General features: G+C 40.7%; 2 protein-coding genes across 4 annotated transcripts in view; one reads left to right on the top strand and one right to left on the bottom strand.

Annotated features, from left to right (window-relative positions):
• The window catches only part of LOC135695641 (uncharacterized), a 74,443-nt gene that overhangs the window by 37,576 nt on the left and 23,597 nt on the right, over positions 1-13,270 (top strand). The gene's annotated exons all lie outside the window — the stretch shown is intronic.
• The window catches only part of LOC135695642 (uncharacterized), a 32,778-nt gene that overhangs the window by 3,822 nt on the left and 15,686 nt on the right, over positions 1-13,270 (bottom strand). For 2 of the 3 annotated variants that reach the window (XM_065214787.2, XM_089110064.1), the window contains 7 exons: positions 12,565-12,968; positions 8,658-12,032; positions 7,735-8,227; positions 6,878-7,383; positions 3,100-6,613; positions 2,544-2,773; positions 1,502-2,057 (listed from right to left, as the gene is read on the bottom strand). In XM_065214787.2, the coding sequence (XP_065070859.2) occupies positions 1,502-2,057; positions 2,544-2,773; positions 3,100-6,613; positions 6,878-7,383; positions 7,735-8,227; positions 8,658-12,032; positions 12,565-12,968 (9,078 nt within the window). Of the gene's footprint in view, positions 1-755; positions 1,125-1,501; positions 2,058-2,543; positions 2,774-3,099; positions 6,614-6,877; positions 7,384-7,734; positions 8,228-8,657; positions 12,033-12,564; positions 12,969-13,270 lie in introns of those variants that run through there. The other variant, XM_089110065.1, reaches the window with a different exon arrangement.

Below are 13,270 nucleotides of genomic sequence, written 5' to 3'. Positions count from 1 at the left end.
AACACAACCGAATAATGAAACTGAGGATTTGGCAAGCGCCAGAAACCATGAACCAGCATTTTATAACTAGTAATTTTAGCATAATTTGCTATCCTTGTTTTAGTGAGAAGTCCAAGTGACGTATTCTTCTTTATTGAATCTGAAAAGTACTATTGGCATCTTAACTGAGGAGAAAACAAACTAACAAGTTCGAACAGCCTCGTTTTTGAACAAACCTCAGACAACGAAACAATCAAGCTAGTTCTATTCAAATTCGTTGATAATGAATTACGTTGGCTCCCGAACTAAAGTTAACATCCGAATTAAAACTATAACCGTCACATGGACTTGTCAATCAGACATGAAATCTCAAATGATGCAAACACGGAGAGCATCAGTCAGCTGCTCTCCAATCTTATTTCCGTAAAGCTATGTCATGCATGCACGTTGTTTTGTTGGCATGCATATTTTCCAGTCTCGTTGGCACGCACCAGCTCTATTTAACGACGCTAATTTTTGTCTCTACTGCGTGAAATGACGTCTATAAACGCAGCATAAACAAATAGGCTGTTTCGATGCTCTCTTGAGATTGATGTCAAACTTCGTTTACATTATAATCCTTTCTAGCTACAAATTACATAAAAGTGGCCCATCTAAAAGTATACCAGTTATGGCTGTGTTTTAAGAGGCTGTGATTTTGTTCCGCTTATCATGCAGTTTTGAGTATTTGTTTATGTCAGCCTAACGATGAATATGGTACAAGTATATGTTGTTACCTCGCTGAGTTGTTGATGCTTGTCGTTCAAACGTCAGTCGTATATTTCTTAAGAATGTCACTATCAGTTGCTACGTCATCGTCCCTTGCAGGATGTCCTATGTCTCGTTGGTCATTCCAACATTTTTTGCATTCGACGAACGCTACACATACGGTCATTAACTCCTCACTCTTATCAGCACTGGATATTTGTCTTTTCGTCGCTACATCTATGTAAATCTGCTACTCTACGTAGACTTTGTTGTTTATACTGTAGCTGTCGCTAATGTTTTGCTTATAACTTAACCATGTCCAAAATTGATGAATAGAAGAGCATTTTGTGTCATCGTCATTTTTCTATCTCTGAAGCGTTGTGGTCACGTGTGTATACCTGTTTTGGAGCAAAACGCTTTAGAATAATTCCTGATATAGTTTCTTGATAATTGCCTTTGTATATGTATGGCAATTTTCAAGGTAATAAGCTAATAATTAATGTTGTTTAGAAATAAGCGTTAAAAAAAGGAAACTTAGAAGTATCTTATAAAAAACTGTTTAAAACCTATTGTAATAACGGTAATAGAAATATGTTGCAAATGGCCCTTCAGCCTACTTAGAACTTTATCACTACTCGCGATAGCCTGTTCTTCACCATTACGCCTGTGGTTTTCTGCCACGGTTTACAGCATTCAGCATTCTTAGAAGGTTGTGTTACCGTACATGTAAGTTGACAGAGCAAATTTAAGGTATTTATCCTAAATCTAAACTAACCTTGTGGCTGCTTATTCTCAATAGGTTTGTTATTGCTGTTCATTGATGCATAATAATTCTTCAAATAATCTTCGTAGCTCTTCTGATCGTTATATGGATACCCGTTATTATATATGTTGCCCCAATACGACTGTTGGCTTGTTTCCGATTCTTTGTCTTGCTCCATGCTCGATGCACCTTTGTTGCTGCCTGCTATACTTTCAGATGATTCCTTCGCCTCTTTCGAATCAGATTGCTTTTGAGTATAGATGCTACCTGACTGTGTAGCATTTGAACCGGCTTGCTGGACATTGCTTCCGGTTTCAATGTTGCTGTTTCCGGTTACAGCTTCTGCCGGATTCAAGCTGCTTGTTGTTGTGGTCTTGCCAGCAATGCTTGTCGTAGGACGGCGCATTTCCGAAGACTCGCTTTCTGATGCCAAAATCAACTCTGAGTCGGTAGATAAGGACTGGGAATTAGCGTTGTAGCTTATTGGCTGGTTGCCATTGTCCATTGTCGATGGCTGTTGTGGCATTTTATTTGTTGTTTGTGTTCCATACTCGTTTGGGTTGTATACCTTAAATTTAGAAAAACCATCATCGATTATTTTTACATTTAAAATGACCTCAAATTCTTCTTTCTATTTTACTTCAGGTATCTTGCTCAATATAGCTTGTGAATTTTTTAACCAATAATGGCGTGACGCATGCTAAATTAGTGTACATTGTATAGCATCGCATTTATTGTATTAATTCAGTAATGTGAGTTGTATCATATTGTATTGCAAAAGGTTGTCTCCTATACTAAAGTTTTTATTACCATTAACTGAACATTATAAGATTTTATGTGAAATATTCCTATGACATTAAATTTTGGTTTATCATATATAATTACCAATTTTGCTAAACTTAGTTCAACTGGTAATATCTACAAGTATTTTGCAAGTAGAGCCATTTTTTGTTTTGGCTTTTTAAGTTCCACATTTCAATTCACTCCTCAGGCTAAATTTAGTGTTCTTCGGGTCTCAAAGCAATGGTAGACATGGTTAAAATGCGGTATTCACCTTATTAATTGACAAGTTGTTGTTGTTGCTATCCTTACTTCCAGTGAGCGGCTCTTGCACCGAAACACCAGGTTTCGCTGTTGTTTTGGACGTCATCGGTTTTGTTGTTGTTGCTGTAGCAGACCCAGTCTTTGCCTCATTTTGATAAGCAGCTTCTTCAGTGACGTCATTTTGTTCTCTATTTTTGGGATTGTAGCTTGGTTCGTATGGTGGCTGCTGTGTTGGTTGCCCTGAAGAAAAAGAGTCATATTGAAGGTGCGTTTGCAACTGTGCTGGTGCAGCAATCGCGATAAAGCGTTTATCCCACGCAATCAAAGTAAATAGTGCATATGAATTGAAAACTAGAAATAAACTGTCATAGGCAACAGGATTTCTGAAGAAAGTTTGTAGAGAATGCGGAAAAATAACCAACCCGAGTGAGGCCCGAATTCATTACACCTGACTTTGTACGTCAAGTGCTCTGCCTAGCTCGGGTCGGTTATTTTCCCGCATTCTCTAAGAAATAAACTGAAAAAATTTCTAACAAATTTGTTAAATATGTGAATTTATAACTAACCTGTAACGTCTCCATTATGCGTCGGCGGAGCTGTTGTGGTTGTTTGGTATAAAACCTCCTTCTCGTCCTTTTCTTCCATGTAATTGTAACTTTGATAATTTGGCTTTGTAGTTGTTGTTGTTGTCGCAGTCAGTATTGCTAATTCAGGCTGCCTTGTAGGCATTGCTGCTGTGGTTTGAAGTTTGTTTCCGGCCATTGTTGTTGTATCAGATGGATAATATGGTGGCGGTGTTGGCTGTTCGCTTCCTGATTGGTTGTTTCCAGGCAACATGCCATTTTGTTTATTCACTCTATCTGCTGTACCTGTTAGCACTGCCTGGGAAAGTACTGCGCCGCCTGTCGGAGGATTTCCCTCCCCAGCTCCACTCAGCTGTCCAATGCTAGATTCTTCTGTGACAGTATCTTGACTGCCCTCTTGGGCAACGTTATTTGTTTGACCTTCCTTTGCCTCTTGCTCAGAATGGTAGTCTGCGAATAAACCTTCATCCATCTCTTTTCCTTCGAGATACTGTGAGCTGTTATCTTGTGATTTGTAAGGCGCTGTAGTAAAAGCAGCCTGGTCTTGATGGACAGTGGCAGCAGCGGCTATAGTGGTATGATAATTAGATGATTGTGGAGTTTGGCTTCCCTTATTTTGTTGTTGCTGTGGTTGACCTGCTGTGGTAGTTGCTTCGTATGGTTTATAAACAATTTCATCAACTTCTTTTCCCTCGAGATATTGCGTGTTGTTGTCTTGTGGTTGATAAGATGGTTTGTCTTCTGGTTGATAGGATGGTGGAGAGTTTGATGCCTGATTTCGACTGACAGGTGCAACAGTTGTTGTCATTGTTTGAAGCCCAGGTGATGCTGTTGTTTGGTTTTCTTGTGTTTGCTGCTGTTGGGATTGTTCTGTGGTTGGTGCTTCGTATGGTTTATAAACAATTTCATCAACTTCTTTTCCCTCGAGATATTGCGAGCTGTTGTCTTGTGGTTGATAGGATGGTGGAGAGTTTGATGCCTGATTTTGACTGACAGGTGCAACAGTTGTTGTCATTGTTTGAAGCCCAGGTGATGCTGTTGTTTGGTTTTCTTGTGTTTGCTGCTGTTGGGATTGTTCTGTGGTTGGTGCTTCGTATGGTTTATAAACAATTTCATCAACTTCTTTTCCCTCGAGATATTGCGAGCTGTTGTCTTGTGGTTGATAGGATGGTGCGGAATAAACTGCCTGATTTTGATTGACAGGTGAAACAGTTGTTGTCATTGTTTGAAGCCCAGGTGATGTTGTTGTTTGGTTTTCTTGTGTTTGCTGCTGTTGAGATTGTTCTGTGGTTGGTGCTTCGTATGGTTTATAAATTATTTCATCAACTTCTTTTCCCTCGAGATATTGCGAGCTGTTGTCTTGTGGTTGATAGGATGGTGGAGAATTTGATGCCTGATTTTGATTGACAGGTGCAACAGTTGTTTTCATTGTTTGAAGCCCAGGTGATGCTGTTGTTTGGTTTTCTTGTGTTTGCTGCTGTTTGGATTGTTCTGTGGTTGGTGCTTCGTATGGTTTATAAACAATTTCATCAACTTCTTTTCCCTCGAGATATTGCGAGCTGTTGTCTTGTGGTTGATAGGATGGTGGAGAATTTGATGCCTGATTTTGATTGACAGGTGCAACAGTTGTTGTCATTGTTTGAAGCCCAGGTGATGCTGTTGTTTGGTTTTCTTGTGTTTGCTGCTGTTGGGATTGTTCTGTGGTTGGTGCTTCGTATGGTTTATAAACAATTTCATCAACTTCTTTTCCCTCGAGATATTGCGAGCTGTTGTCTTGTGGTTGATAGGATGGTGGAGAATTTGATGCCTGATTTTGATTGACAGGTGCAACAGTTGTTGTCATTGTTTGAAGCCCAGGTGATGCCGTTGTTTGGTTTTCTTGTGTTTTCTGCTGTTGAGTTCGTTCTGTGGTTGGTGCTTCGTATGGTTCATAAACGGTTTCATCAACTTCTTTTCCTTCGAGATATTGCGAACTGTTATCTTGTGATGCCTGATTTTGATTGACAGGTGAAGCAGTTGTTGTTGTTGTTGTTGTTTGAAATCCAGATGAAACTGTTGTTTGATTCTCTTGTTTTTGTTGTGGCACTGGTTGGGCCTGTTCTTGTTGTTCAGCCTTGCTTTTGTATTGATATGAAGCTGAAGACATCGATTGGGATTGGTAATATGCATAGAATTGTTTGACATATTTCTCATACGGCGTTTCTTGGTTGTTTTGCGTCATCACCGGATTTTTCTGTAGCTGTGTATTACTTGTCTGGTCATATACTGGCTGATTAGCCGTAGTCGTTTCTTCGTATGGCCGCGGAGTTTTAATGCTGTTCATTGTAATGTGTTGCTGCGAATCATATACCTGTTTGTTTTTCTCTTCAGTAGTGGTCTGGCTTTGTCCATTCAACGGGTACACTGTCGTTGCATTCGGCTCCTGCACGGAAACGCCAGGAGGATTCGTTGGGCTTTGTGGAGAATCCTGGCTTTGGCTATTCGGGCCAGTATTCTGTTTCCCACTGTCCTGATTATTCTGTTCTCCCTTTTGCGTTGTTGTGTATTGGCCATTGCCCACTTGTTTCGTACTTGACGAATAGGGTGTTGCAGTTGTTGTCATGGATTCTGCGTACACTTGTGCTGTTGTTGTCTCGATCGAATCGGCGCTGTTCTCACTTGTAAACACCTTCACTCCTGAGCCAGTATTGGTCTGCGCTGTTGGTTTTGGTGCTTTGGTAGCTTCTGGGTATTTTGAGGTTGTCTCTACATTAGTTGACAATGTTGTAGATGACGCAGTTGTTGTTGATAGCGTGGTCAAGGGTGTCGTTGTAGGATATCTCATTGCAGTCGTTTCGCCACTACTCTGCGCGGAAGCGTTTGTTGTTGTTGTGGTCCAGTTAGGGGTTGCCGGATTTTTGATAGCTTGATCATCTTCCTCATTTTGTTTCCCTGTTGAGGCAATTTCATCTGTCGGGACAACATTTGCATCACTTGAGGTTGTCGACTTGTTTGGTGTTTTATTTGTTGTTGTTGTTTCTGTCCTTATTGTTGTTGCTGTTGTTTCTGTTGTTATTGTTGCTGCTGTTGTTTCTGGTCTTTTTGTTGTTGCAACTGGTGGTGCAATGGTGGTTGTTTCCTCAGGAGCTGGTTTTGTTGTCATTGACGTCTGCATTGCTGACTCTGTCGTGTTTGACTGACCATAGCCCTCGGCATTGACTGGTTCCCTGGTATTCTTAATAGTAGCAGCGGCAGCAGGGTTTGTTGCAGCTTGTGAAGGGTATGACGTCACGGGATTTGCGGGAAGCTTCTGCTGTTCCAATTGAGTACCGTTTTCTTCCATATTAAGCCCTGTATTTTGTTTCTGTGTCAAAGCTGGCGTTGCAGTTGTCGTGAAGGTCTGATTTTCTAGATTAGTTGGAACTGTGTCAACCTTCTCGGTCACTGGCTGCTCAGGCGGTGAAGTTGCTGTTTTGTTGTTTGGTGGTTGCTTGGCAGAATAATCGTTGCTCGATTCCTGATTGGCGGAAAAGAAGTGAGTCAGGTTCAGTCTTTAATCAGGCTTTACTCTTTTACGATAAAGACATGTTCGAGATAAAAACACAGTTACTTCATCGATATCATTTCTATTTTATGCATAATTATTTCCTGTCATTTTGATGCTGATGAGACTAAACCCCTGAAAGCTGTTTATTTGTGTTTAAACATGGTTTTCTTTCTCGTGAACTTTCCAGGTTTAAATTAGTTAATGATTGATAAAAAATCTAATTTTCTCATATACCTCAGGGACAATTTCGTATTCCGTTGGCTTCGTGACTGGCGGTCTCCTCGTTGTTGTTGTTTGTGGTCGTGTTGTTTCGGTATGCATGGTGATTGCCTGGGTTGGCGTTGTAAACCGCATACTTGTCGTTTCTTCTTTGCTCTGACCATTTGAAGTAGTTGTCTCTTGACCAGAGTTTTGTGTTGTTGTTGTTACCACTTGTGTCGCAGCCTCTGGTGCCTTAGTTGTCTGGTTCGATTCCGCCTCCGGGTAGTATGTCACTTTCCCTGTGTTTCCTTGATTGGTCATTGGTTTCTCTGTTGTTGTTTGCACTGTCTCACCCTGCGACTCTTGGCCACCCTGTTTCTGCTCCCCGGACGTTCTTGAAGATTCTGAAGAAGTCGTAGGCCTGCCAGCGCCTTGTTCGCTCGATGCTTGCTTTGTAGTTGGTTTAGTTGTTGGCATAAGCATTGTTGCAATTTTGGCAAAAATGGCGTCAACGTCTGATGGTTCTGTTTTGTCTTTACCTGAAACATTACTTAGAGTTTTAGACTCTGGTTCACATGCTTCAATATCTTTATTCAAGTTCCCTTCCTTTCTTACCTGGCAAGCTCTTTTGGATCGTATATTAGATTCAATTGATTCTATATACAATAATAATGCGAAAAGTTACGTTTTACATCCATTTTTGCTATTTTTTCTCTGTTTCCTTCAGAGGTAAGCGGCGGTGATTACTTTCATTGCAAAGTTAAGCACAATTCTTCCTGTGAACACTGCATATACAGTAAAGGTTTGTGACATTTACTTCAAGATTTTCCTTTACCTTTAAAAAAACAACATTTCAGGATTTCTTTGTTTCTAGAAAAATAAAGAATTACCTTTATCGGGTCTTTTAGTTGGTGCATCTGGCAGGATAGGCGTGTAGACAACCTGTCCGTCATCTCCTTTCGAAGGTATATTTGGTGGCATTTGTGCTTGGGGACTTGACGTAGGCCTCTTCCAGGTTGCAAGTTGAGCAAAAATGCCATCCAGGTCGGTTGTTTTAGGCTTTGAGGTAGCTCGTTCCTGTTCTTTTGTTGTTGGTTCTACGGGTACTGGTGTTGCCGGACGACCATACATTGCAGGAATGTCAACTTGATTATCGTTTATTTTTCCTGCTGCAATCGGTGCTGCCGTTCGCCAGGTCACAGGGGTTTCTGTAGTCGCATTCACAGGATTTACGTTTGGCTTGTTGACAGCCTCCTGTGCACCCTGCGGTTTCTTTCTATACTTTAGTTCCCAGTTCTCTATTTCCGAGAGATATACGTCATAATATTCTTTCACCGCTCGCCATGGGTCATAGCCATCATCTTTATCTTCCTGTTTCTCTTCCTAAATATTGCAATAGTCAAAACGTTAACCTTTTTCTTCTTGTAGAAATTAGAACTCGATTTTTTAGCTATCCTCGACGGAAATTTTCTCAACAAAATGTTGCAAGAATTAAAGGGTTTTAATTATTTGAATCTAGTTCCCTCAATGTCCTGTAGATTGTTTAAGGAAGGCTAAGCCAGCTTTCCTGGAAGTTTTTGTTTTATTTGAAAAACAAAATTTCTGTCTACTTCTCTTTAAAGTTTCACTTTGTTAGAACAAAAGATGAGAATTTGAGGTCTGATAATCTATCGACTACTGATGACTTCGATTTTGGTGAGAAGATCAAGATAAGCCATTATCAACATTTATTTAACCAATTCTTTTCGCAACAGTTTGAATTTACTGCAGAGCCAAGATTCAAAGAATTTTAAAGAATAGCACTGAGATTTACCTTGATTTCTTCCTGAAGCGCATCATAATCAGCCTGCTTCACCAATGCCGCTGGGTAAAATGTCATGTTCTCATTTTCAATTCTTTTGACGTATTTATTGTACCATTTTTGTATCCCCAACAAATACTGTGACATGTAGCTGTTCCCTGGTGAAACACTTCCTCCTTGATCTTGATTTCCGTTGCTAGGCGTGCTCCCGCCACTTGCTTTCTCCGTTGGACCTGTCACATTCCGACTAAGTTCTTTTTGTCCGCCATTATTTGTAGGTCTTGCTGCATTTTCGCCGCCATAAGCTATTTCGGTTAAACCCGATGTTGTTGTAGTTGTCGTTGATTCCGTTGTCGGCTTGCTAATATCTTTGCTCTGCTTTTCGTATGCTGAAGGTACAGCCTGTGCTCCTTCGTAAGGCTTCTCCTTACTTAATACTCTATTGCCCTCGCCGTTATCAGCGGAAGATGGGTTTTCAGGAATTGCTGCTGACTTGTAGGTTAATGAATCCGTCATAACGATTCCTGGTTTTTCTGTATTGGCTTTCGTTATCATTGGCTCATCAGTCTTCAAAAGCTGTTGTGTTACAGACGACTGGTTTTTTAGCATTTCTGTTGCTGTTTGTGTCGGCGTTTGCTTTGTAGCTGTTGTATTTACTTTTTCGACTGGCTGCAGGTTGAACCCAAATGGCCTAGCGCTGAAGTCCTGTATCTCTTCCGTAGGGCTTCCAGATGCTGGTTGTAAATTGCTCGATGTTATTGGTTTGGTCGTAGGCGATACAGGTTTGCCTGGTTTGGTGGTACCAGGAAGTGATCTTGTTTTGCTTCCTGTTTGTCGATAATCATGTGTGGTGCGTTGCTCTGGGTTGGAAGTGATTGCTTGTGTCTTTTCCTGCAATTTGTCAGTTTTCACTACCGGTGCATTGCTGCTTGTTTTAAGACTGCCTGTATACACTGATTCACTTTCTGTCGTGTAAGCATTTTTTCTTGTAGTAGTCCGTTCCGTGTTTTCATTTTCACTGCTCGCATCAGTCTTTGTTCCATTTGATACAGTGAATACTACCTGTGGCGTTTGAGTAGCTTTAACGTTGTTGGTAGCATAAGTAACCAACTGACCCTCATTAGCGCTGGCTGCTGTTGTTTCTGGCTTCTCTGTTGTTGTAGTCTCGTACTCATTTTCCCATGTGATGCGATCTACTCTTGTCGATGGCCTAACTCTTGTCTTTTCTTCGTATTCTGGCTTCCTAGTGGTGAAAATATCTTGTACTTTCCATTCAATCTCTTCCGTTGTGGTCTTCTTTTGGCTCGTTGTTGGCCTTTCTGTCGTAGACGACTGTGTCTCTGTTGCCACTGTTGTTGTTGATTTTTCGCCTTGTTGCTCGTAGTCTGATCTATCTGTTGATGTTGATTGTGTCTTGTAGTTGTACGCTGGAGTTGTTTCCATTGTTCTCTCTCTAGTAACCTGAAAGTATGGTGCTGTGGTCGTAGATAAAGGCGGAGAGGATGTTGTTGCCATATCCATAACACTTGCTATTATTCTATCAACATCCTTTTCTTCTTCACTTTGCTTTTGTTTGGGTTTTTCTGTCGTTGAAGCTTGTTGCCCTTGCTCCCGACTTTCTGTTGTTGTTTGCCAAAGCGGTCGATTGCTGTCCTGCGTAGTTGTCCTCTTTGTTGGCTCCGGGTGTTCGGTCGTTGTACTCAATGTAACCTGATCAAGATTTTCAGTTGTTGTTGTTTGAGTTGGCAAAGGTGGTTCGGTCGTCGTTGTTGAAACAGACTCGTCGACCTTTTCAGTTGTTGTTCTTTGAATTGGCAAAGGTGGTTCGGTCGTCGTTCTTGAAACAGACTCGTCGACCTTTTCAGTTGTTGTTTTTTGAGTTGGCAAAGGTGGTTCGGTCGTCGTTCTTGAAACAGACTCGTCGACCTTTTCAGTTGTTGTTTTTTGAGTTGGCAAAGGTGGTTCGGTCGTCGTTCTTGAAACAGACTCGTCGACCTTTTCAGTTGTTGTTCTTTGAGTTGGTAAGGGTTCTTCGGTCGTTGTTCGCCATACAAGTTGGTCGACTTTTTCAGTTGTTGTTCTTTGAGTTGGTAAGGGTTCTTCGGTCGTTGTTCGCCAGACAAGTTGGTCGACGTTTTCAGTTGTCGTTTCTTGTGCTGGCAAAGGTAGCTGAGTTGTCGTCTTCCACGCAAGCCGGTCGACATTTTCGGTCGTTGTTTTTTGACTAGATTCCGAATCCTTGGTTGTTGTGTCGATTGATATTTGCTCCGGAGTAACTCGATCTGCATCCTCTGTTGTCATCTTGTTTATGGACCAAGACCCTTCTGTTGTTGTTTTGTACTGCAAACTATCTGAATTTTCCTTCGTTGTTTGAGAATATCTATCTGTTACTGGCCTTTCTGTTGTTGTAACGTACGTCTTTGTGGTCGCTTTTGTTGTGACGGTCGTTGTTTCGCTATTCAGTAGCTGTTGCGCGAATCCCTCACTTGACTCTGTTGTTTCAATCTTTTTAGAAGGTGCCTCGGTTCCAGCTGGTCTCTTTGTATTTTCTACTGTTGTAATTTCATAGGTTGGCGGGGATGTTGTTGTTTTTGTTGCAGTTGTTGTTGCCTCTGTTGTTGTCAGCTCTTCCATCTTAGTTGTTATTGCTGCTGTTGTGGAGGTAGTTGTGTCAAACTTCGGTTCCGTTGTTGGGTTTGTTTTCAAGGTCGGCCGCGCATCAATGCCTACTATTTTGTTGAAGATGTTGTAAATTTTGTCAACAAGCGTGTCTTGTTTCTCTGAGGTTTCTTGGTCATTTTTGTCACTTTTTGTCGTTGACTCTGATGCTGTAGTTGAGCTCATTGTTGTTTCCGGTTGTTTCGTTGGAGGTGATGTTTCGGTTTCTTTTGCAACAGTTCTTGGGGTATCGGTAGTTTTTATGCCATCAACCTCAGACGTAACGGGTCTCTCTGGAGGAGCCATGCCTCCATGTGTTGGGGTCTCTGGTGGTGGTTGTTCCATTGAAGATGAACCTTTGGTGCCAGTTCTGGTTGGATAGTTCGGCTTTGAGCTTTGCTTTGTACCCGTCGCCTTTATCTTGGATGTTGGCACTTCTGATGGTCGCTGTCCGGTCGTTAACCGATTTCTGGTGGTTGTTGGGCGAGCTGTTGTTTTTGCTGTTTGTTCTATCTGCGCAGTTGTCGTACTTTCTTGTGTGTCATATGATTTACTAGTCGATTTAACGGTTCCTTCCTGCGAGGTATTTTCTTTTTGTGATGGTTGCGATGTTGTCTGCAATCCGGCACTCTCCTTGTCGTTGCTTGAAGCTGTTTTGGCTGTAGTCCTGACTGGCTTTTCTGTTGTACTTTCAGTTGTTGTTTCGTACTCATATAACTCATTTGTGCTCTGTTGAAGTAATGACAAATTAATGTTACATTTTCAATCGAAATAAATAATTTTGAGATGATGCATTTTATGGCAAATGATGGTACTGAAATTTCGAAGCAAGGTTGAAATTTTTGTGATTATAAGGTAATCTTTCAAATTGTGGATGAACACTAAGCAAGTTCTAACATTTTCCATTTCTCTGTATTTTCTTAAAGGGTAAACAGTAAATGGTAAGGGCGTTGTCTTAAATTGAGGTTTCGTGACGTGGATCTGTCTCCAGCATTATCTAGAGCTTCATATTTTAATTATTAATCTCTAGAATAATACAAGTCCTTATATACCTTATTGAAAATTTAGCCTCCTTCTAACATTTGAATCATCTCATCGCATTTCTTCTGTTTCATCATTAGTTCATTTCATCCACTTCTAAATCGTTGTCAGTGCATTTAAATGCATTGATTGGCTTTGTTAATTTCCAGTACTGTGCTTAAAAGATCACGGTTATTGCGTTAATATTGATTTTCATTTGCCTTTATGAAGTTTTATTTACCTTTTTTGTTGGTTTTCTTGTCGTTGTAACATCCACTCTTCTTGTTGGTTCATGAGTCGTTGTAACTTCCACTCTCCTTGTTGGTTCTTGAGTCGTTGTACCTTCCACTCTCTTTGTTGGTTCTTGAGTCGTTGTAACTTCCACTTTCTTTGTTGGCTCTTGGGTCGTTGTAGTTTTCGTTTTCCTTGTCGGCTCCTGGGTCGTTGTCGGTCGTTTTTTCGTTGGCCTACTTTCTGTATCATTAACATACAACGGGTTCATCTGCCGCTCAACCTGATTTCCAGTTGGAAAACTCAAGGAACTGTATGCCAATTTCCCCCCGGTTTCCGATGCTGTTGGGTATCTACTATAACCAATCCCATCTCCTTCATGTGATAGTCCCTTGTCACTTGTTTGTATGTTTCCTATTTAATAAAGTACCAAGCCTTCATCAAATTATGGTCCACCAAAACAAGTCAGATGATGTATATTGTACATTTTAAAAGTCAGAATCAAGTGGAAATCTGCATAATTAGCTGTCGAATGTTACCTCGTGAAATTACAGCTGAACTAATAACTTTGTCTTCTGCGTTACAGTGTGCATTTTTTATGTTAATTTATAATTTTTTCATTTTTTTAGTGTATTTAGTGTAAACTAGCATGACATAATACACAAAATGAAATCAATACTAGATAGATTGTGTCATTCCCTTTATAAAAAGTTACA

The sequence above is a fragment of the Rhopilema esculentum genome, chromosome 2, assembly GCF_057945365.1.
Source record: "Rhopilema esculentum isolate cy_ngs chromosome 2, ASM5794536v1, whole genome shotgun sequence".
NCBI classification, from domain to species: domain Eukaryota; kingdom Metazoa; phylum Cnidaria; class Scyphozoa; order Rhizostomeae; family Rhizostomatidae; genus Rhopilema; species Rhopilema esculentum.
This window is presented reverse-complemented; position numbering and strand designations above follow the sequence as displayed.